The 22942-nt window shown below is 40.8% G+C and overlaps 1 protein-coding gene across 2 annotated transcripts in view; it reads left to right on the top strand.

The window, feature by feature from the left end:
- LOC309708607 (semaphorin-4B-like) overlaps positions 1–22942 on the top strand; it is a 62499-nt gene that overhangs the window by 12846 nt on the left and 26711 nt on the right. For both annotated transcript variants that reach the window (XM_082536803.1, XM_082536802.1), the window contains exon 2: positions 9355–9794. In XM_082536803.1, coding sequence (XP_082392929.1) covers positions 9674–9794 — 121 coding nt within the window. In that variant the 5' untranslated portion in view covers positions 9355–9673. The remainder of the gene's footprint in view (positions 1–9354; positions 9795–22942) is intronic.

The raw sequence follows: 22942 nt of genomic DNA, 5'->3' as shown, positions 1-22942 counted from the left end.
GATCGTTTCCAATTATTTCCCTATAAATGATTATTGAACTCCAAATGCATTATGATATCATTCCCTTATTTGTTCCAAGTCTCCACTATTATCAGTAGGACCGTTGCCCAGAGGGACAGAACTGTTGACCTTTTACTTCCTTTATTGGCTACAACTGCTGGCAAAGACAAAGACAGAGCTCACGCCTGACGGTAAACAAAGCAGTACTGCTTCGGTTGTTCTTTTTGAAGTCCAGATGTTTGCTGAGAGTCAACAGCCAACTGCCTTGAAGCGGCCAACCTGACAAATGACTCGGACAAACTGTGTCATGTTTCCGCTTGGAATGAGTAATGAGAACAGTTTTGTGGTCAAGCCTTTTGGTCACGGTCATCGAAGTTCTTACCTGAGCACGCTGAAGTGAGTTTGGGTCTGACGAGGTGAAGTGGAGCCTGAAACAGAATATAGTCATCTGATATGCTTTTAAATCCTATTGCTCTGCTTGTCAAATCATGTAAGGAAATGAGTCCTCACATCGGTTTAACTACGGGGATTAATCGTGCACCGCACTCCCCCACCACCACTTTGACGTGTAAGTCATGAGATGAATAGCCCAGTATGGATAGCCAATCCTTTGGATTTGATGGTGTAATTAGCAGATGAACTGTGATGCTAATACAGCATGGTCCAGACCTCAGAAAGGCCTCTGTTGTGCAATTGCATGACTCTAAACTTTCAACTCTCCTTTGTGACACCACAGAGTTTGTTCACAGTCTTGCCTGACATCGTCATCGACCCAGCAGATGAATAAGATGCTGTGGTCCGTCGTGGCCATGGGCAACTTTCACAGCACCAGTGTGCCTCACATATCTGGGCTGCAAAATCAGAGGGAGGCCACAGGCACTGGAAAACAATTGAAAGGATTTTTCCCCTCACTGCTAATGTTTTCGGACAATCATTAAACTTGGTTCTGTCAACTAAGCAGTCAAGAGCCCCAAGCAAGTAGGAACGTAAAATTCTTTCTCTGTTTTTGTGGTTCAGTCTTCCAGGCCACACTGTTAGTCTGTAATCGTGAGGATTTCCTGATTAATCAGCACACCATATTAGTCTAAATGGGTCATTAGGGTAAAGTGTGGTGAGCTTTTCAACACAGAAGCACACAATAAACACTTTGTAGTTTAGTGGACTGAAGGGGGAAAATTGCTATTCAATTTTTATCATCATAAGAGCTCCATGTCTCCAAATTTTTCTGTAGTTTCTGTATTGGGACTGTGTCAAGAGAGAGAAATTATGCCTCCTATCACACTGCGCTCTGACTGACGCACGGCTCATTACTGACGCTTTGCAAGTTTTTCAAGAACTGATCTCCCACCGTTCCCCGTCAAGCTTCAATAATTTCAGGGAAGGGCAAGTCTGTATCAGAGGGAATAAGGTGACCCTTACTCTCCTTTAAGCACTTATCTCCTCTGCCAGTTCTGCTTCACTCACTCGTTTGAAATGATAATTGCCACTTCCTGCATGGCAAAGCTGAGCAGTATGTACACTAATGTAAAAAGGGGGTTTGAATATTCCTCAGAGCCAATTCTAGCTTTGGATCAGACTTGAAGCGTTGTCACATCATGGTGTAATTTCAACACTTTGTGGCTGTAGCATGTTGGAATAAATGTCACAGAAAGACAATTCCAGTAAGTAGCCTCATAGATGCCACTCAGGGATGTAAAATCACTGGGTTCCTGCATTTCAATGAATGCCTTTGACTCTGACGCACAGACGTGATGGGATCATGGAAACGGAGCACGTACTGTAGTTAAACAATTAGCACACATCTCGCTGGTAGCTTAAGGTCATGCAAAGCCAATTAAGGCACATTCAGTACTCAGCCTGGTCCCTTTTTAACATATGAGAAGGAGGTGTGGCACATAGAACTGGATGAACTGCTGAGTGCATGTATAAGATTCAAACGAACACCAACCAATCATGTTACACTGGAACACTGCTTCAGTTCTCTGGTAGCTGTTACTACTTTAAAACAACCTGTTTAGGGACATTTTACTGTGGGGAATACATCAGGCATGGTTGCGTCGCTTGACTTCTGGAGTTCTTTACATACACTAAAGACAAAGCTTGCAGTTTCACCAGATGCATCCAAAAAAGCAGGTTTCTGCTCTGCATTGCTTTAAAAAAAAGTTTTGTTTTGTGTTTGCTATTGGTAGACCAGGTGCTTCACATCTGAAATGCTCTTAGGTAGGTTGAAGCTGTGCAGAGCGTGGAGCAAAACTAAAGATGAAAAACACACCAAAAGATCTTTTAAGTGCCTGGATGCTGACCTGGAGCCTCTTGCAGGTTTTCTGTGGTTTCTTATGCCATGAGATTGGTAGTCGGGGGAGACCTTCATGGACAACACTTATGTTGAGCCATCCTGCTGAAACTAGATCAGATTGGTATCTAGCAAGGAAGCCAGGTAAATGCCTCCAAGCATTTCCTTTGTATGCGGGGTGGAGCACAGTGGGGGAGGCGGATACGATCGGGGACTGTTGCAACAATGTTTAAATGGTTAACATGACATGAATATCAAGACTCGATGGTTTTAAAGTTGTTCCTGGTTAGATTCTTTTACAAATAACCGGCGATCTATACATGCCTTCTTGGTCATAAACTGTCAGATACATTGGTACTACTCTTTACCTCGAACAAGAGATGTCTGTCATAAATGCTTACTAGTCTTATTAATGCTGTCATTTATAATTTATTATGGGTAGGATTTTGCTGAACTCATTGCCTCTGTGTGTTAATTGTCAAAGCAGATTAAAAAATTGTGGACATTTGGATTTATCGGAGAAGTAGTATGTTGCGCTTTCAGTAAGTCCGCTTTGTGTCTGCTACGCTGAAAAGGAGCTTTGATCTAAATTCATTTCTATGCAGTGGCAGTTTGAACCATGAGTGAGTGAGTGAGTATTTGGGGGTTTATTGAAAGTGACTGGGTTATGAACTGAAGACCAGGACTTGCTGTTTGGTCACAGGCAAATTTTCTTCACAGCGAATGCCTAATTTGCTTAGTTTTTCCAGTAATTTTATCATTTGAAAGTCATTAAAAATCCTTTTGTATCTGAATCCAGAAGGGAGATACCACAGCAGGATGCATTACAGCCAGTCATCAACACAAAGATGATTCTGTGAATAATTAATAACTCATGCAGGGAAAAGTCATCTTCCTTGTATCAGTCTGGGATCACACATATGAATAAGTAATTGAGTACTTAATTGAGTTTCAGTTCTCAGAGAGTTCCACATTAGTGTCTGATGATTCCCAGTACAGGGCACAGGTAGTGGATTACAGCTCACAAGTCAGTATTGCTTCTTAGATTTCCCTCTTCTTTGCTTTTTCAAACTTTGTGTTTGTATCAAACTGCTTGGTCTGAAATCTGTGAAGCAATTTTTCGAGATGGATGTCGACCATTTGTGGATATTTGCATAAAGAAAATGGAAAAAGTTATAGTAAATGAACAGGTCCTGATAAGCAGTCATATCTGATTTTTGAACCGTTTGTACAAATTTGGCTCTTTCAGAGGAAGTTTGCCTTTAGGCACCAGGATTCCCAGTTCACAGCTGCTCCATATTAAAGACCAAAACGTTGGAGCATGCATAAAGGTTTTCATTTCATTCCAGGTTAAAATCTCTTCTGTGTGCAGACACCGAGGTCTCCATTTGGTTTCAGAGCCAAGAAAAAAATTCACATTACCTGCAGGGTAGAAATGATATTGGAGAGGCAGTAGAACATTTTGTGTTCATGTTTTTCTTTTTCTCTTTTATCTTCTGTTGAATAAATAAGTGAAAGCAGAGAGGAAGCCTGCTTATTGATGGCCTTCATTGATGCACTTTTGTATTTATATTTTATTACTTTATGCTTTTGAGAATATTTACTTTCAGTCCACTTTCAATTCCCTGATCTAGAGGAAGTTCCTTTCAAGAAGCAAAGACAAAAATATTTTGATGGAAAAATGTTTTGTTTTTTTTTTTTTGTTTTTTTTTTTCAAAGCCTGCATTGTTGAGTTATGAGGAGGTTGTCCATATATAAACCACTCAAAGGCTTCTGAGAGAGGATATCCTGAAGATTTCTCTGATAGAAGTAGCTAGGAAAGAAAGAAGCCAATTTAGCACTACTGTAGAGGCACTCAAGATTTTAGCCAAATTTGAGTGTGGACTTCCTGTTTTTAAAAGTCCACCTCGTTTGAGTATGTTATCAGCATGGTGATGATCAGAACCCTTTTTGAGATGGGTTGAATTTGCGTAGGATAATACGCTTGTCTCTCTTTTTTCTTTTTGTTTTTAATAAAAAGTAATTGTAGCTTAAGAGTGATATCTACATGCGAGTTTGCAATTAATGACATCATCGCAGTTGTCTACACATCTCTGTTGTCTGACATCTTTATCCCTGAGCTCCCTCATCCAGACATGCTGACTCATGCTTAACCGTCATGTAAACTCACAGAGTCACTGTGATGATGAATTCACTATGTGCTCTGCCAGCTTAGCAAACAATTGGTGCTGTCTCAACTGCTGCACGGGGTGCTTATGGTTTATTTTTAACCCAGTCGTGATTTATTTAGCGCACTCCCTTCTTGGTGTGGGAGAAGTCTGCTCACCTGAAAGTTTTCCTTCTACTACCCACAGTCCCATTCCCTGGTGGACAGAGTAAGCGTTAACGTTTCACCTAATGTTCCTGCAAAGTACAGCATGCAATGTTTTACCTCACGGATATTTGAAAAGTAGTTCACCTTTTACCCCTGATTCATTAAGATTCAGAAAGGTTAAAGTTAGTTTAACCTATTAACTATTTATCTGATGACGTGTTCTTTAAAAACAAAGTAAATATTGCCGGTATGTCTAGCAAGGTGGGTTGAAAAAAATGATTTGGAGTCCATGCCATTGATTTGGGTGGGGAAAAAAATGTACCTCCCTCAGCGATCTTGATTTTTGCAATAATTATGCATTGCGCACCCAAGAAAGCAGGCTGCTAGTCTGAGTTATGATGACAGACATAGTAAGGAGTCTCTGCCTTGTCAGTCGCCTACTGAGGCCTTCTTTGCCGAAGATGATAGCTCCACAAATCTTTTGTAAATAGTAATTTAAACCCAAGAGGCCACATTAAACATTAACGTTAACATTTATTTGATTTAAACATTGCTGTCCTTTTTTGTTACTGGAAGAAGTCATTACATCATTTTGGATACAGTTCCCCAAAGTCACCCTTAAATCTGGCCTGACGGACACAGATAAGATTTGATGGCAACTTGTGCAATTAAAAATGCTTTTCTAGTTCCCTTTCACTTAGATGTGCTCATGATACTGTTAATGGATTGGACCGCAGCCTAATCTACCCTCATGTCAAACTCAGTCATACTGCTCTCATCACAAGGTCCTGCCTGGCTGCTGATTATCTCCATAAGTGCCTCATTTTGTGCCAAAGACCAAATGTGAGACAAGTCACTTTGCAGAGAAGAGTTATTGAGAATTTGTAGCCTAGCACAAAGCCCAGTCTTTTTATCAAAAGCTAGCCAAATGGTTAGCATTCATGCTGCTACCTTTCCAATGAACTCGACATGACCTGACGGAGTGTATCGCCCAATGTGTCTTTCACATCCTTTTGCCATATGAACAGATGCAGGAATTAATAGGGAGCCTCGAGGGAGGTTCAGAAGGTTAATGAATCTGTAGCTTTAAGCAATATGGCACCAGATTCACCCTTCACAGATACAAGGAGCAGCAGACCCTCGCCTGCATGAGCAGATGGGTCCAGTGGCATTGAGTATAGTTGCTCACTTTTACTGTAGCAGCTCTGGTTGAATAGAATTCTAATTCTATAAATCCTATAATTGTTACCTCTAATTAGATCACTTTCTTTGGTCGAGCACTTGCTGTCAAATATGATTTAATGCTTATTAATATTTAGTACTTTTTTCCTTCAGACCCTTGTTGCATTGCTTTTGAGATTGGATTAGGACACTGCATGAGTACTTTGACTAAAATGCATTTACGTATGATGGGGTCTTTTTAAAATCTGAAAGAAAAGAGGATGAATGCAGTATTACATCAGTTTACTTGGCCTTCGTGCCCTTGTTAAGGCTGAACAGATCTGCCTGAGGCCTGCAAAGTGTCCATCTAGTGCTCCTCAGGCACCGGGCCCAGTTATATGAACATTTATGAGTCATCATGTGTCTTGGATTCCCCAGATACCTTGTTTCCTATTCAGGTGCATGGGCCTCTTGCTATTGGCATAGTTTTGTCAAAAAAGACAAAACAAACTTTTTTCTCTTTTTTTTGAGGCCAATATTTCTGTAAGGAGGCAGATGAGTAAACTGTAAGTAAATGTGTTTTTGTTTTAGTTTTTTGGCTTAATTCTTTGGTAGAAGTCACGACTAGGTGTGCATGTGATAGGTCTGAATGTTTTTGCTGTAATTAAGCAAACACGATTGTGTAAAATGTTTTCTGAACCAATTAAATTGGAACCAAATTACTCATGACTGAAATTTTGGTGAAATTTTTGGTGGGCATCAGCTACATTTTTGAGGTGGTAAAAGGTCAATTTAAGTCTGTTGAGATATTTCTTCATGCATTACTGCCCTAAAGAGTTTGATGAATTAGGAAGCTTTTAAGCCGAGTGGCAGGAAACACTTCTAACAGCACGCCTCTCTTTTCATTAAAATTTAAAACACTTGCAGTTACATAAGGATGTGCCCTGGGAACATGGAGGCTTGAGGTGTGCAAGAGATGCTGGGCAGCCAAGCTTGTTGTCCCAGCAGGCATGAGAGGGACCACCGGAGGCAAAAGGAAATGTTAGAGTACCGTGGGTGGATGTTTCAGCCCACAGTGACTCAGCTAGCTTCAGTGGAGCAGCAAGAACCACAGCAGGCCTGGCAGTGAAGTGAAGAGTGACACAGACCTATTAGTTGGATGCTGCAGACCCCGGGGAGGGGAGACCAGGGTGTGACACTGAGATACAGATGTATTCAAGTCAGCTCCCCACTCTTCAGACTGGGCAGGTAGCAGATTATGTTAAAAAGTATTATTCAGGCTGCTCAAAAGTTTAAAATGGTACTTTCCAGCTGGGCCCTACCTCCGCAGATGCCCAGGAGCTACTTATTGTCCCACGCTCATCTTGGTCTGCTGTATTTATTGGCTGTCATAAATATTTGCATGAGGTCTTCAGGGAGTTCCTTCAATGATGCGAGAGACGCCATGTGCTCTGCAGTGTTTACTTTCTAAACCTAACCACCTCTGTGGGTTCTTCAGGGAGGCATCTAGCACTGCCGGGCAATAAGGAGTAGGGAGTTATATCAAACACGAGGGCTTTACTGAGCTCACTGAACGGAGGCATCTGTACTCCGGTCAGGATATTGGTGAATTCATAAGAATCAAGTAATAGTTTGCACTCTGGTTTAGGTCTGAAAACACTGGCAAATATATGATCTACAGCTGTTTTGGGTGCACAACAGGCATGTGGTATTGCTGTAAGGAGTCAGTAAGGCCATCACTTGGACCAAGATTGAAATATATTGCAAGCGTGCATACCCCACCTCAGACAGGGTTGTAATACCTTTGGTGATCCCCTGGACTTTCAACTCGCATCATCACTGGGTCAAAATTTTTAGAAAAGATCATTTGTTTCGGCCATAGCGCTTCTATTTTTGTGTTAATTTGAAATTGCAGTATACTGCGTACAAAACTGGTTATTTTGATTTAACAAGTTAAACCAAACAGGAGTCACTGAATGTGCTTTATAATTTAATACCTCTTTAATACTTCTCCAGGCTTACAAAAACAGTCTAGGCTCTTAGTTTTGTTTTTTGTTTTTTTCACAGCTCTTTTTGATTCAGTATCTGTTCTCTCATGACATTGCTTTTGGTGAAAGAAATGCTTTGTTATCAGTGAAAAAACTCATAAAAAGGTGCCACCTGTGTTCAGTTTCAAATGGTAAACAAGCAAAGTGTCAACTAGATAGTAAACTGAGAGAGAGCTTAAAAGCCATCTTCCTCAGGTTTTGTTGGAGACCAACATGAAGGTGCTAATCACAAATATCCTTTCTTCTACGCAGGTTGGCGTCCACATTCTGGACAGGTGGCTTCGGATGGTTAAGTGTTAGTTTTGTCTGACGCAGCTATTGTAAAGCTGCTCATTTCCTGCTTTAAAGTATTGCACTGGTCATTTACTTAATTTCTACCTTGCTCATATACAATTTTATTTCACAGGAAAAGAGGGGCTTTTTTTCTCGTGGCTACAGCTCCGATTCATCATAACCTCTTTGAACCAGCAGGCAGTAATTAATAAAAATAGACCATGACTGTAATAGACCACTGTTTCTGTCACTGGCTAGCAAAGGCAGAAATGTGTCAACACCTAGTTGCAATAAACGTGACCTCAAAGAAAACATAATGCATCTTCATATTTGAAGGTTTGGGCTCGTGTCAACAATTTGTGTTTTCCTCAAACAAGCAAAAATAAATTATGACAGGTTTGATAGCTGTTGATGTTGTTTCAAAAAACTCAGAGGGTTGAAACAAATGGGCTGGTGCTTACTTTAAGTGCTTTTCAATAAAACTGACAGCCCACTAAACACAAAAATACCAGTATAGATTTACATAACATGCTTCTGATCTGTATACTCACACAAAGCAAATAAAAGCTGTTCATTGCACCTTCTTGTGACAAATTACCGGGTTGTCTTGGGAGTCACTGTTCTTTTATTTCCCCACATAGCCACAAAATTGGAGCCAGACTCCCGTATTATCTTCTAGGGGGATCTCTCACCGATTTGTTGACAGCATAATTAAATACAGAGATTAAAAAAAATGTAGTAGGCGTTTCGTCTTTCAAACAGCAAATTGGATATTCACTTAGGCTTAAGTTTGTGAAACCCTTCAAGCTACCAGATGATGAGTATTTTCATTTTAGCTGGTTAGAGCGCTGAATGATCTGTTTTGCTGAGTTTTCTTTGTGGTGGGAAAATAACTAAAACAAAAGGTTGTTTGTTCACTATTGAAAGCTGAGGGGCAGATGGATGTGGAAGGTCATTTTTGGGTGATGCCGTTGTTGCTGGCAAAACTAATGAACACTCCTCTCAAATAACAGCTGTTTGAATTAAAATCCACAGCATCCTCTAGATTCTAGAGGATGCTGTGGATTTTAATTCTAGAGTCTAGAATGAGCCGCTGCTTGAATGTATTAGTCCTTTTGCGTTTGTAGTTTATGGTTATAGCGTCAGAAGCTGGATAAGGATCTGTTATTCCAGCTTGTGTTTCATCTTTTTTTTTTTTTTTTTTTTTTTTTAAACTGTTGTTGGAACGCACATAAAGAAAAAACTTCTCTCTCTCCTTTCCACAGATCCAAGATGACTTTAACTAAGTGGAGTCTGGTTGGAGCTTAGCACTGATCAACCGCAGAGCACTATGAGAAGATGAAATCCAGCAGCCTTTAATCCAGAAAGGATTCCCCTTCTCTAGACTAAGAGGCTACAAACTGTATGTAAAGACCACTGGGAATACAAGACTCGAATCAAGGACACAATCCACCCCCCTCTGACTTGCAGGAAGATGGGAGTGAGAAAATAACCCTCTGTGGCATCAATAGGAGTTTAATGTGTTCCAAGGAATCTTAAAACAAACCTTGTACATCCGTGTTCATCTTAGACAAGCAGGCAACCATGTGGACATTAACTGGGACTGTCCACTGTCTTCCTGCTGCTGCACTGCTATTGGCTAGCTTTCTCCAGTCAGTGATCGCCACTGAGGAAGATGTCATACCTCGAATCAGTTTCCCATACAGTAAGTGTAATTTGTTTTCACTGATGACCAGTTGTGGCTTAACATTGTGGCTGTGAGTGAGTTTTGGCATTATTTCTCCAAAATCTACAGGTCTGTGCATATCACCGTAATGGTTTCCTTTTTTTACATCCTTTCATAAAGAAAACTACAACAACCAAATGTAAAGAGAAATTTTTAATATTACATGCAAATGACCCTGTCTTAAAAGCCTTTTTCTTAGAATGCTTAAAGTGGAAAAATGAAATGCAAATGCCACAACAATAAAGTATAAATATAATATTGCTTGTCTCGGTTTGCAGATCAAGCAAATAAAACATGAACAGAATTAAATAGAGGACTCGTTTCAGCACTGTGAACTCAGAGCAGTGCTTCTTTTTTTTTTTTCTTTTTTACTTGCTCCTACTTCATTACTGAGGTTTTATTATCCTCATTTTCAGCTCTATATTTTTATGCTTGTACTTCAGTAGGGTAGCTATGCATGATTCAGTTCAAATTAACCCTGATTTATCTTATTCTGGGGGCTTGGTACAGCTTCTCAATTTTAGTTTACTTCAGCTTTTTTCTAATTGCACCTCTGAAAGAACAGGTGAGTGTTGCTTCTGTGTGCGTGTGCATGTGCGTGTGTGAGATATAGTTTATTATTTGTATTTGTTAATATGTTTGTCTGAAACAGTCTCTCTTGTAAATAGGATATTGAGTAATTTTATGACAGGGTGTCTTAGCTGCTTTCAACAGGATATCAGAAGATGAGACACTGTTGTTGCAAAGGGATTGATATGGACAGCAACAATGTTTTAAACAATCATCATTTGTTACTAAGGGGCCCAAAGTGTGCCAGGATAAAGTCCTCCACACTATTACACAACTACCAACAACCTGAACCACTGATACGAGTTGGGACAGATTCATGCTTGTTTTTGTTTTTTTTTGTTTTTTTTTTTAATACCAATTTTTGACCCTACCATCCGAATGTTGCAACAGAAATCGAGACTCATCGGATGAGGTGATGTTTTTCTGATGTTGGTGAGCGCATGTGAATTATAGCCTTAGTTTCCTGTTCTTAGCTGACAGAAGTGGCACCCTGTGTTGGCTTCTGCTGCTTCAAGGTTCAATGTATTCAACGATGCTCTACTGCATGTTTTGGTTGTAAAAAGCCATTGCTTGAGTTACTGTGGCCTTCCTGTCAGCTGGAATCAGGCCTTTCTTCTTTGACCTATGGCATCAACAAGCCATTTTCACACAGAACTGGCACTCATTGGGAACCAGCCAGTGAGTGCCAGAAATCTGCCCCATTAGTTGTAATTTCAGCAAATGATAAGCCACCACCTAGAAATGAGAAACCTCCTTTCATCTTTCTTCTGAACTTAAGGAGACAAAAATATTGAGTATTAAGTTGAGAATGCACAGCTGTTTCTACTGAAAACATTATGTGTTGAATATGTAACCAACATAGCGGTAGTAAATAAAGGGGGCAGGGCCAGTTTTTCACAGTGTAACATAATAAATATCAGCGATGAGCAAAAACAACATACACAGCTGCAACAAGTCTGCAGGGAAAGAGGCTGTGGAGCAGTGTGTGCATAGATACATGTACGAAACCACAAGTGACTACAGGCCCAGCCCAGAAACACATATGCCAACTTAAGGACAACCGCACTACAAACATCTCTGCATAGATACATGAAATTACAAGTTTTGTTCCCTGAGGGGGTTTTTTCATATTAGATGTCACTTCACACAAAATTTACTGTCTCTCTTGTGTTTTGTTTTCTTTTTTTTCCCCTCTTGGGCCTTGACAGAAAGACTGGGGGAAAATATGCATAACACGTGACTCTGCAGAGTGCAGAGCAAATGAAGTGCAACAATTTGGGGCCCAGTAGCTGCTCTGTAGCACATACAGTCTGGCATCATACCTTCAAAGGCACTTGGTTGCTCTGTGCTTTTTGCTTCTAATTGACCTTTTGCTGATGTGCGACTGAGTGAAACAATTTATGATACAAATATAAACTTAATGTGTCTCCTGGCAAAATCCACTGATTGAATGGGAGACCTTTTTGCACCCGACTTCATCATCGTATGTAATTACTCTGCACACACTGCCACACGTCCTATTATAACAACTGTGGATTAAGCTTCCATAATTTAAACACATGCCGCTGTTTTCCTGTATTTGCTCTGCCGACAGCTTTTTGGGAATTGATTGATGCATTATGGAAGCTTGTGACAAATGAGGTAGCTGTTTGGATGTGGCTCACAGGGGAAATTGACTGATTTTTTTTTTTTTTCTCCCCCCTCCTCTCAGGAAAGTCCCACTAAACACATTTCAACATCCTGAATTAGAGCTGTTGAAATGTGCGGGTTTACATGGCCAACAAGATGCTCCTTAAAATAAGCTTCTCGCTTCATTCGTTCATCTGTCTGTTCTCATCCAGGCAAATAGTTTAGTCAAACATTAACCACAGCATAAGTTCATAAAGGTTTAGAGGTATATTGGCTCCTTTAAGCACACCTGCCTGTATTTGAAGCCCCTCCCCCCAGAAGGTTTGTTTCCCTCCTCTTTAGCCACTTTAGTGAGCTGTCATCCTGTGATTCACATGCACCACCTCAAATTAGCATCTCTCATACCCAAGAACAACCTTTCACATCCTTGAGCCATTTAGCTTATTTCTCTAAGAGCTGAATAGACTAAATTGGCCCAAGGCTGGTTCCCAGCGAGTGTTTTGCAAACCACTGATGTTTCTTTCTACCCCCCTACTTTGCCTCACTCCACGCGGCATTCATCATCTTAAATTCATGTATTTTGACATGAACGATGAGTGATTGAGGTTGTCAGCTGGAGAGCATAAGTAGTAGTGTGAGAAAACTGTTTTTCAACCGACAATTTCGTGTAGAAAGTCTTATTTAAAAGTCACTGGCACTGATTATAAGCTCTTTAATGAGACAACAGCTTTGCACAAACACTAGCATGCTTCATATATAAACTAACTTTTGTTTGACCTCCACCACTGCTGCAAAACATGTAAAGCAGGTCACCTCTTTAAATAGCCGTTTCTGATTGGCATGGTCTGTAAGAAAAGGGGACCCGGCCTGTTTTCTGGAGAGAGCACCCTTGCCCTCCTCCTTGAAAAGCATCCCTCTTCCTTTTTGTCCTCCTTCCTTCTCTCCTCATCCTTCCTTCTCTCCTAATGAGCAAGCTAATCTCTCATGTGTAGTGAGTAGGGGTTTTTGTGGTTGCTGCAAAGGGAGAGCTTGTCTGTTTTTCATTATGGTTCTTGAGCAGAGGCAGAGCAGCACAAAAGATCATGGGACTTGGAGCTGTAAGCAATGGTTAGGCATACAGCATGTATCCCTGTTAGTTATCAGAAGCTTCTCAGACAGTACTTTCTGAAGAGGTGCACTGAAGAGATGGATTCTTTTTGTTCTTTAATTTTCTTTTCTTTTCACTTTAATCAAGGAGACATTCGAGTTCAGACTTGAGTACGTTAACTACAGTGTTTGTCATACACTTACTTGGGCGAGCCACCCAACTAAATTCTATTTTGCAATCTCTGTCTTTTTTTTTTTTTTTTCTTTTGTTCCCCCACAATCCACTGACACAGTCTCTTCAGTACTGGACAAACTCCTCACTTTTATTTTTGGAAAGTTATCACTAACCAGCTAGGCCCACTGTCCAACATACTCTCAAGTTGACCATTATAGATTGCAGATGAGAAGGGTAGCATATCCAAAACCTTCAGCAGATGGAGAACTGCTTCAACTGACAGTAGCCCCTTTTCCATTAGTACCCATTCGGATCGACTCGACTCGCCAAGGTTTTCAAGGTTTTCCAATAGGTGATAGTAGCCGGTACAAGGTGCTACAATAGTACCTACTCAACTGGACAGGTATTAAAATGTGATGTCGTAAGACTGCATGCCACCATTTGACTGGTCAGTGGAGTCACTCAATGAGTCATGAGAGCATCTTGTTCACAAAAATCAAATCTGCCATTTTTAAGACCCGGCAACGAGGGAAATGGTTAGGGAAAAAAAACAGTGCTGTGGTTCCCGAGTCTGACGAAAAGCGACAGACCAAGCAGCAGGTATATCATTGCCTCGACGTCCACCTTTGTTGTAGCATTTGTGTTGCATACTAATTGCGTCACGGGACGCTCAGCTGTGTTGCTGTGACAACAACGGCAAACATTAGGTGGGACACGATTGTAATGGAAAACTAGTCAATCCGAGTAGAGTTGTGACAAGTAGGACAGAGTAGGTACTAATGGAAAAGGGGCTTAAGTTGAGCTCACTAAGACTGCAGCAGAAGGGCTTTTGCCGCTGTGGAGACCGTAAAGTTTCCGTCCACAGGATGAGGAACTTGCTGGAGAGTAGTATCCACCTCTACATCCATTTTCTGCCACTTCTCTGCTTAGACCGCCACCCCTGAAAGCAGAGTTGCCTGGACCTCCCTCTCCCTGGCCACCTCTAGCTCTTCCAAGGGACATAGAGGCTTTCCTAGACCACAAAGTAATCCCCCCAGGGTGTTCTGGGCTTGTCGCCAGTAGGACACGCCCAAACCACATCAGCTGGCTTCTTTCAATGTAGAGGGGTAGCAGATCTACTCTGAGCCCCTCCCGAATGACCAAACGCTTCACCCTTTCTCTAATAGACCTTTTCCACTAGTACCTACTCAACTTAAAAGTACGGGGTTTCAGTTGTTTCTCATTACAATTGAGTACTAATGTGTGTGGACTTGTTATAGCAAATGACATCATTTGTATGCGACACAAACTGCACAACAGTGGAAGTTGAGATATGGTATTCTGCTGCTCGGTGCGTGGCTTTTTGTTAGACAAGGACCACGTTGTTTTTTTTTTTGTTTTGTTTTTTATTTAGTCATTTACTTCATTGCCATGTTTCAAAATTGGCGGATTTTTGTGAGGAGCCACCCTCATGAGTCATCAAAATTTGTCACTGTCTGGCCACCGGTGGCATACAGTCCAACGCTTCATTTTTGGATCATTTCAGATTAAGTGGAAACCGTCTAAGTAGATACAACAAAAAGCACCCGGTACCAGGTCCTACAACCTAATTGAAAAAGCTTAAAATCCAAGTTGAGTTAAACTGAGCTGTGAAGGTACTAGGAGAGCTCCCATAAAGCTCCTTTTCCACAACACCCTACAAAGGAAGGTCGTTTCAGCCGCTTGCAACCACTGCTCATGGTTATAGATTAAAGTTGTAACGTAGATTGACTGGTAAATCAGCAGCGTTGCTGTCACACTCAGCTCTCTTTACCATAACAGACTGATATAGAATCCACATCACTACCAATCCATGCCAATGTTTGCATTTACTGCTTTACTCTACTCTGTTGTAAAGAAGTCCCCAGGATACTTGAACTGCTACCATTGGAGTAGCAATCTGCCTTGACCCGGAGTGGGCACATCACCTTCTTCTGGCACCAGACTTGGAGATGCTAATTCACATTCCTGTTATTTCACACTCGGATGCAGTTTGCTCCAATGCATGCTGAGGTCAGCTACTGATGAATCCAGAAGAAATCATCCGCAAAAGGCAGAGGTAATCCTGAGGTCACCAAACTGGTAACCATCTGCTGCTTGGCTGTGCCTAGAAAGTCTGTCCATAAAGGTTATGAACCAAGTCGGTAACAAAAGTATATGGTATCTTAAGATTGTGTGGTTGTGCTTGCTTTTGTGTCCATGTGTGCCCAAACACACCCTGTACCCCTACCGCCACCACAGTTTAATTATTTGGGGAACTAAATTGAATATCATCGTTTTAGTGCTGTTAATCATCTTCCTCTTGAATCAATAATTTAACCTTAAAGAAATATGCTTAGAGATGCTTGAAATGATTGCCTCATAGCAGTGTCTGTCTGTTAGGGATAATGCGACTGCAGAGAAAACATTGTAGCCTTACTCACACTGAAGGAAAAACGTGCTTTTACATTTGAGTGGATTTTTGTACAGATTGAACAAGCTCTCTAAATGCCAGATAATTGTGTTCTACATTAAGCACAGTACTTCAGTGGTGCGTTTTAATGTGATTAGGTGGTGATCGCCTCCCTCCACCCATTTCTTTGTTCCCTTTTTATTGCTGCTTTTTAGTTTCTAGTTGGTTTAAGGCACAAGACACAACACAGATGAGTTCAAATCAATTCTTGCTGCTATATTTAAATCTAATGTGTAAGTTTCCTACGATTCCTGAATGTTTTTTTTACCTACAACGGGAAGATCTGCTTTTACTGTGATAATGTTAAGAGGGAATCTGGAAGAAAGGTTCTAAAACAAAAGATACATAATCAAGCTCTGAACACAAGTAGCATCTAGAGAGTCTGTCAGTTACTGCTTTCTGTCATTAGTGTTTTCATGTGCAGCAGTATAGACTGTGTAAAACGAAGGGCACAGATCAGATCAGCTTTAACACTTTTAGAGGAGCAAATGAAAATGCCCATTTAAGCCAAGCTACAGAGCATGCTGTGTATGCTCTGTGTACACAGTGTCCTTTCTTGTGTACGTTTGGTTTATGTTAGGCGAATATTGTCCGCTTTCTCTCATGCATGCTAATCCACTGACCTTGGCAGTGTGTGGATCGCGGTTCAAAAACAGAGGAGGGGCAGCAAGAAGGGGTGGGGCTGGGGGGCTGGGGGTGGTTGTTCAGAGCAAAGGCTGGTGAGGTTTTAGACATGCTCCAATGGCCACCTAAAACCCAGCAAGGACACGCCCACTGATCCTGAAAGAAAAGCGGTCTGTGGCTTCCAGCAGAGGTGGCACTCACAAGTGCCTGCATACAAAAACCATAACGGCCACAACAATGGAAGGTAATTGCAGCACATCAACCCTGTCTCTTTCAGATGTTTTAATGGACTCATCACTCGCACGGTCCAGAGAATGTACAGAAAAGTTTAAACTTTCAAATTTCGATTAGGAACATTTGATTTAAGGGAAATAGCAAGCAGCGCGAAATGATGGTCGTAGTGAATAATTTAGATGGACAGCAAGGAATGTGAGGTTAAAGAGTGTCATTAGGCAATTTTTGGATTGCTGTGCTGGAGTGTACATTTGGTTAGCCTAATCACTATTAAAAAGTTAACAGCAGAGGTTCTGAGTTTTTCCATTGCTGTAACACAAAAAGGCTTTTTCTTGTTCGACTGTAACATGAAAAAGCTTTAATTTGGTTTCTGTGGCGCTGAATCTGCATTGTAGTGGACTTGTCTGAGAACAAATGGCTTTTGCACACACTTCTGTCAAAAAGGCATTCTTTCAAGAATTTATTTATTTATTTAAAACGAGAATGACAAAACAAACAAAAAGGAAAACCACTGGGGGAAATAAGACGCCCAACAACAATTTACTGCTCATTGTCCATGCATGACAATTTGCAGTAAAAACAACTCATTCCATAGGAAAAAATGGACAGACACAGCAAACGGTCCTGAAAATAAAACACAAAGACTAAATAGCTTGAAACAAACGGGATGTCATTTGTCTTTATACACGTTCTGCTTATTAATGAAAGGTTTTACATCTTTTGTAAACACTTGAGTTTTTCATGAGTTTTTCTTCCTAAACAACCGTTCCAGCTATTTGGCATTTGAGAAATGAAATGAAATAATGCCGTTCATTGTTTTCAAAATGTTTCTTTCAGGATTGCTACCTAGTAGAATGTAGACCCACCTTAAGGTAGGGCTGCACAATTAATTACATTTTAATCTTCATCACAATTTTATCACATGATATTGCATGTGATATTGGACCTCACAAATCACCATCTAATGCCAATCATGCACCGCATGGCTTGCAGTGTCTTACGAGTAACACTACGTTAAGACAAGTATTCACCAAAAATCAAAGGTCTTGCACAGCATAATGCAGAGAGCTCGTCCTCTGAAGCAGATCATCTGTTCGGAAATGCTTTGGATTTAGGGCAAGTGATGTTAACCAAGAACAAATCCTACGCAACAAGTAGAGTTGTGTCTGCACGGAAAGCAACACAACTGACTTATTAAAACGCACCACAAACTGCAGTGTGACGAATGCCTGAAGGCCATGAAATGTTTGGTTTACAAGAAATGACTTCAAATCGCAACTCCTTTAAACCTGCTGCATCACGAGGAGATTTACTTCTCTGCTGGCTCTATTGTTTACACTTGTGTCTGTAATGGTCTAACTGTACATAATGGCTAGCTCAGAGCAGGTTTGCCCTTCTCTAGCAGAGACCATGACTGTTTGACTTCCTATGGATTCTGCTGACGATAACTTGAAATTTGTGGAACTTCTGACATCTTTTTTTTTTCTTTTTTTTGTGCTTAAAGCCACTTGAATAGCAACACTTTTTTCCTCACTATTGAATTACACATGTGTTCTGGTTGTTGGGTTTTTTTCCCTCTGGAAAAAAGTACTTTGAATAAATTGCATTAAAACCTGGTGTCCATATGGTGATATGATTATATGCCAGAACTGATTCATATAACAGCACCAACATTTCAGAATGCAGTGCACTTTATTAAAAAAAAAAAAAGGTGTCTACTCTTGCACTTTTCAGGAAACTCTTTGGATTTTACCTTTCAGTTTAGGCTGTACTGAAATGGTTAAAAGCAGCCGTCTCATGTATCTTTCATTAGAAGTCTGAACTTTCCTGACTTGCTTCCAGGATTTAATGTACTCCATATGCATTTTACTCCTGCTATAGTGGATGTGTGTGGAAAAGAGACTCACGTGTGTCCTCCAGTGCAGTGTCTCACTGCATATCTTCTGTGTTTTCTGTGATAAAGTCACTTTTTTCTTTTTTTTTTTCTCCTTTCTTTTAATAGTTTGCTTTTTTAAAAAATAAAAAAAAAATCAGCCACTTTATCAGTCTTTAGGTTGTGATGCTTTTGAACCATGGCAGGTCAATGTAACCCTTATGCTCAAGTGTGGAGACTAGTGCAGCTGATCCTGAACTCACCAGGCTTCTGATATCAGCAGGGCTATTAGAAACAAACATGACGGTAGAAGAGCAAGAGGAAAAGCATGCAGCCCTTCATCCAAGGTGTGTCTGAGTGTGTGGGTGAAAAGCCATTAGTGTAAACCAGTGTGCTTGACCACTTCTCATCCTTGGTCACTATGTGGTGGATGAGTGGAGAGCATGAGACTCTGTGCGACTCCAGCCTGCTCTTCTCATCAAGAGCCTCTCCAGAGACATGCATGCACACATGTACGCACTCACCAGGTTGTGTTTATGCTGTCGTAGCACTCTAAAAGACTTTCAGCACATGCCAGTCCTAAGTGTGTGTACTTTGTAAACTGAGAGCAGTTCCACTGGTGCCCATCAACATGTACTTTGATGGGATTCTAACTCCAGCAGAAACTAAGCTGTAAGTGTTGCAAGCCAGCTAGATTTGGACATTTGTGCTATGGACTTGCATGACTCTTTGTTCCCCCCCTATTCAAATCCAATTGGGTGGGTCATAGTTATCAAGCAATTCACTTAGCACTCCCGTCTATAGAAGGGGGTGTAAGTGAACCTCTTTAGCACAAGCAAAAATGACAGTGGTTGGATTGATTACCATTACCTGTTTTTTGTTTTGTTTTTGTTTTTTTGTTTTCTTATTTCATTAAATATTTTAACGGCAATTACTTCGCCACAAATTTTTGTGTAGCTAATTAGCTCCTCCAAATATTAATGCAGTTCCCTAATTTTTCTCAGGACTTTTCATCAAGCATCAGTTCAGGATGTTAACTCTTCAGTGCCCTCCTGAAACACCTGGCAAATTGGCCTTCCCATTAGCCTCTTTTGTGCTTTAATGCTGGGCAATATGAAACATTTATACCTGCTTCACATCATATGAATCACATCAGCCTGTTACAGCTTTAAAATCTGTAGAATAGAGGTGGGCTTAATTCCCTCAATCACTAATACTACTGCGAGAAAGTCTCAGTATTGAATTCAGTGAATTCTTAAACAGATTCATCACACATTTTAGTTCTTGGCACATAAATACAGGGGTATGTGCATTTGTGCTACTGTTACATCTTGGCGTCACTTGTCTGCAATAGCAACTCTTAGCACTTGCGGAGATTTCACACCTATTGGAGTCTAAAACTAGTTTTCCCATCTGTTTCTTCAAATTATAGGAGCACTTGTTTTTGTTGAAACATTACATCGCTATGATAAGTATTACTTTTTCCTGTTGACACAGAGTAGCTAATGGCCCACCACCCACTTGTGCCATACAGAACTTGAACCAAATGTGCCCTTGGAGCTAAAGCAAGCAGGCAAACTGTAAACACTGCAGGAGTTTATTATTAATATCTTAAATGTGGTGGTATTGCCCACCCCCACTAAAGAGTATGGAGGAGTGTTTGAAAAGGCACCACACACGACAAGCACAGGCACGTCTGCTTTGAATTGAGGAAAATGATGCCAAATGTTTGTCTCTCCCTCTCTGAGTTTCAAGGTCTGTGTTTGAATAACTCACTCAGATACCTCATCATCAGGATTTTGTAAGCTTTCAGCTGTGATGGAACACTGCGCCACATCTCCTTGCTGGTCTGAGTGTTGGGCGGGCGCATGCCAGTTCTGAGTGCATCAGGATGACACCTAAGAGCCTTTAATTACAGGGCATGCTGTCTCTGTCAGCTCCTCTGCTTTTAGAGCCATGCTGTGCTTTATGCACTGACCTCATCCTTGTTACATATGTGTTGGACAGATGTTTTCTTCTTCAGCTGGTGAAGGAAGCTTTTTCAAGAATTGCATGGCTTGTAGGCTACACACATTTCAAACAAACATTCTGCCGTTGCACGGTTTTCTGTTGCTGCTCCGATGTATTTATGCACCTGTAACCATATGGCATTATTAACACTTTTTTTTTTCTCCATTAAAAAAAAAAAAAAAAAGCATAATCCTCACATGCAAACAAACACTGGACTTGCACACTGTCAGGCTCTGGTTATTATCTGCAAGGCCCAGCTGTCTCTCAGTATGACATGCACACACTCACACACACATTAAGACATGAGCAGACCAGACAGCATATTCACTCACACATCTACAAGTGCAGCAAAGCCGTTATTACAAACACCACAGTACAAGTAAGCCTCATGGCCTGGCTTTGTGGATACCGTAGAGTTCAGTACTGTCAGCTTTATTTCCCATCCAGTAAAGTCAATTTTTCTTTTTCTTTTTTTTTCTTGACTTTTCATTTTAAAAGGAATATCTTTTAGACACTACTTGGATAAAGATGCTGTTTGCAAACCTGCCACATACACGTGACATTGAAGAAGTGCAGAACTGCAATATCTCCCAGAATTCGCGTCACGTTTCTTTAACGGAAACAGAATCTACTCGGATAGCCCTAGTCATTTTTATTTTCCTGTGGTGTTTCCCAGTTAGTACCCCCTGCTCCTCTAACACACTTTGTCTCCTCATCAGAGGTCCGACTGTGCAGACAAACTGTTTCTGTGCTGACTTGGCAGGTAAACTACAGCAGTAGAGATCAGATCGGAGCCGCTCTGCTTTTGGTTGCCAGTAGTCACCAGCGATGAAATAACATCACTTCGCCTAAGCATCGGGAGCAGCAGAGCTGAGATGACCTTGAAGCGACTTCTGTCGGCTTCTGTCAGCTCCAGCACTGCTATCAAACCCTTTGTCAAATCATGTCAAACAGAGAGCCTTGAAGCTGTGCACTCTTGTGTAGCTTTATTTAGCTGAGGGCAGAGATAGTGTTTGTTTTGCTTTGCTTTTTTTCTTTAAATATATAAATAAATGGTAAATGGCCTGCATTTATATATTTATTTTTATATATATATATATATATATATATATATATATATATATATATATATATATATATATATAAATATAAAAAATAAATAAATAAATTGGTGCCTTGCATGCAAGATAAGCCAAGCTCTGTCTGAGATTCATATCAGCTTTGTTACCCTCTCCTCCTTTTGGTTTTCTCATCCTAGCTGCAAGCGAGCCCCTTTGTCCCCATTGCCCCCTTGTGCCTTGTGACTTGGCTCATGCTGCTATAGTAAATCTGGGGCATGTTTACACTCAGTGTTCTGGCAGGCGTATACCTACCAAGCAGCCAATCAGTCACCCCACCCTAAAATCTCCCATTAAACCTTTTGAAAAAAATTTATCCTGTGCCATTTTTCTCCCCCCCCCTTTAAATGTGATTCCTGCCAAAGTGCTACCATGAATAGTATTTCTCAGTAACACTACATCTGCAAGCTGGCGCCCTGAGGATATCTTAGTTACCTCGATGGTGAGTAAGCACCCACTGAACTTGCGCAGCTGTGATGTGAATAAAGGGATTCAGAGGAAAGTAAATCCTACTGTATTCCTTTTGTTTTTCTCAAGGTCTGGGTTCCTGTTAAAAGAACAGATGAACCTTTTTTAGAACTGTACTTCTGAAAGTTTATTTCTGAAAGTTGCATGAGCAGATTGATTTTTCTCATGTGTGCATTATAAATATGACCTTCAGCCAGCTGCAGCACCACTTGGCTTACCACATAAAGGCTGTAAACAAGGAAATAAAAGGTAATGGGCTGTATACAAAAAACGGACATATGTTGTGACCTCCACCAACTGGTGTGTGCTCTGCTGAAGCTTTGAGTTTATGTTACCATGCTTTTTTTTTTTTTTTTTCTTTAAGCCAGAAGTCACGTTTAAGTTAGAGGTAATCATGAAGTTATGAGCGAACACTGGCTAGCTTAGTTAGAAAAGTGCATCCACAGACGTATGCATTAGTGCTAAGTAACTTAATTACATTTAACTACACAGTAAACTATGATTTTTGTCTGATGCTTACACTGAAAAAGCGCAAAGTCACACACATCAAAAAAGGTCACCTCCTAGTCTCTCCTAGCGCTAGAAACCCATCAAAGTAACAGACAGCTAACGACTAGCACCACCCGTGGTGGTGGGTCAAAGCAGGCCAGCATATTTAAATCCTGGCAGACCAATGGGCTTTTGAAGCCAACTCAGAAGTGCCTGAAATCCATTAGCCAATGAGGAACACGGTCAAACGCACCCCTCCTTGTGACATCCACTTCCTTGCAACCACAATGATGACATTAGAAACAGCATCTCAAGGGTTCAAAATTGGACTATAGAAATCAGAGGTGATGTCTCAATAGCTATGTATATAATATAGGTATT

This window comes from Aulonocara stuartgranti (assembly GCF_965226115.1).
Source record: "Aulonocara stuartgranti genome assembly, chromosome: 1".
In the NCBI taxonomy this organism is placed as follows: domain Eukaryota; kingdom Metazoa; phylum Chordata; class Actinopteri; order Cichliformes; family Cichlidae; genus Aulonocara; species Aulonocara stuartgranti.
Note: the sequence above shows the minus strand (reverse complement) of the source record. Positions and strands in the feature narration are given on the sequence as shown.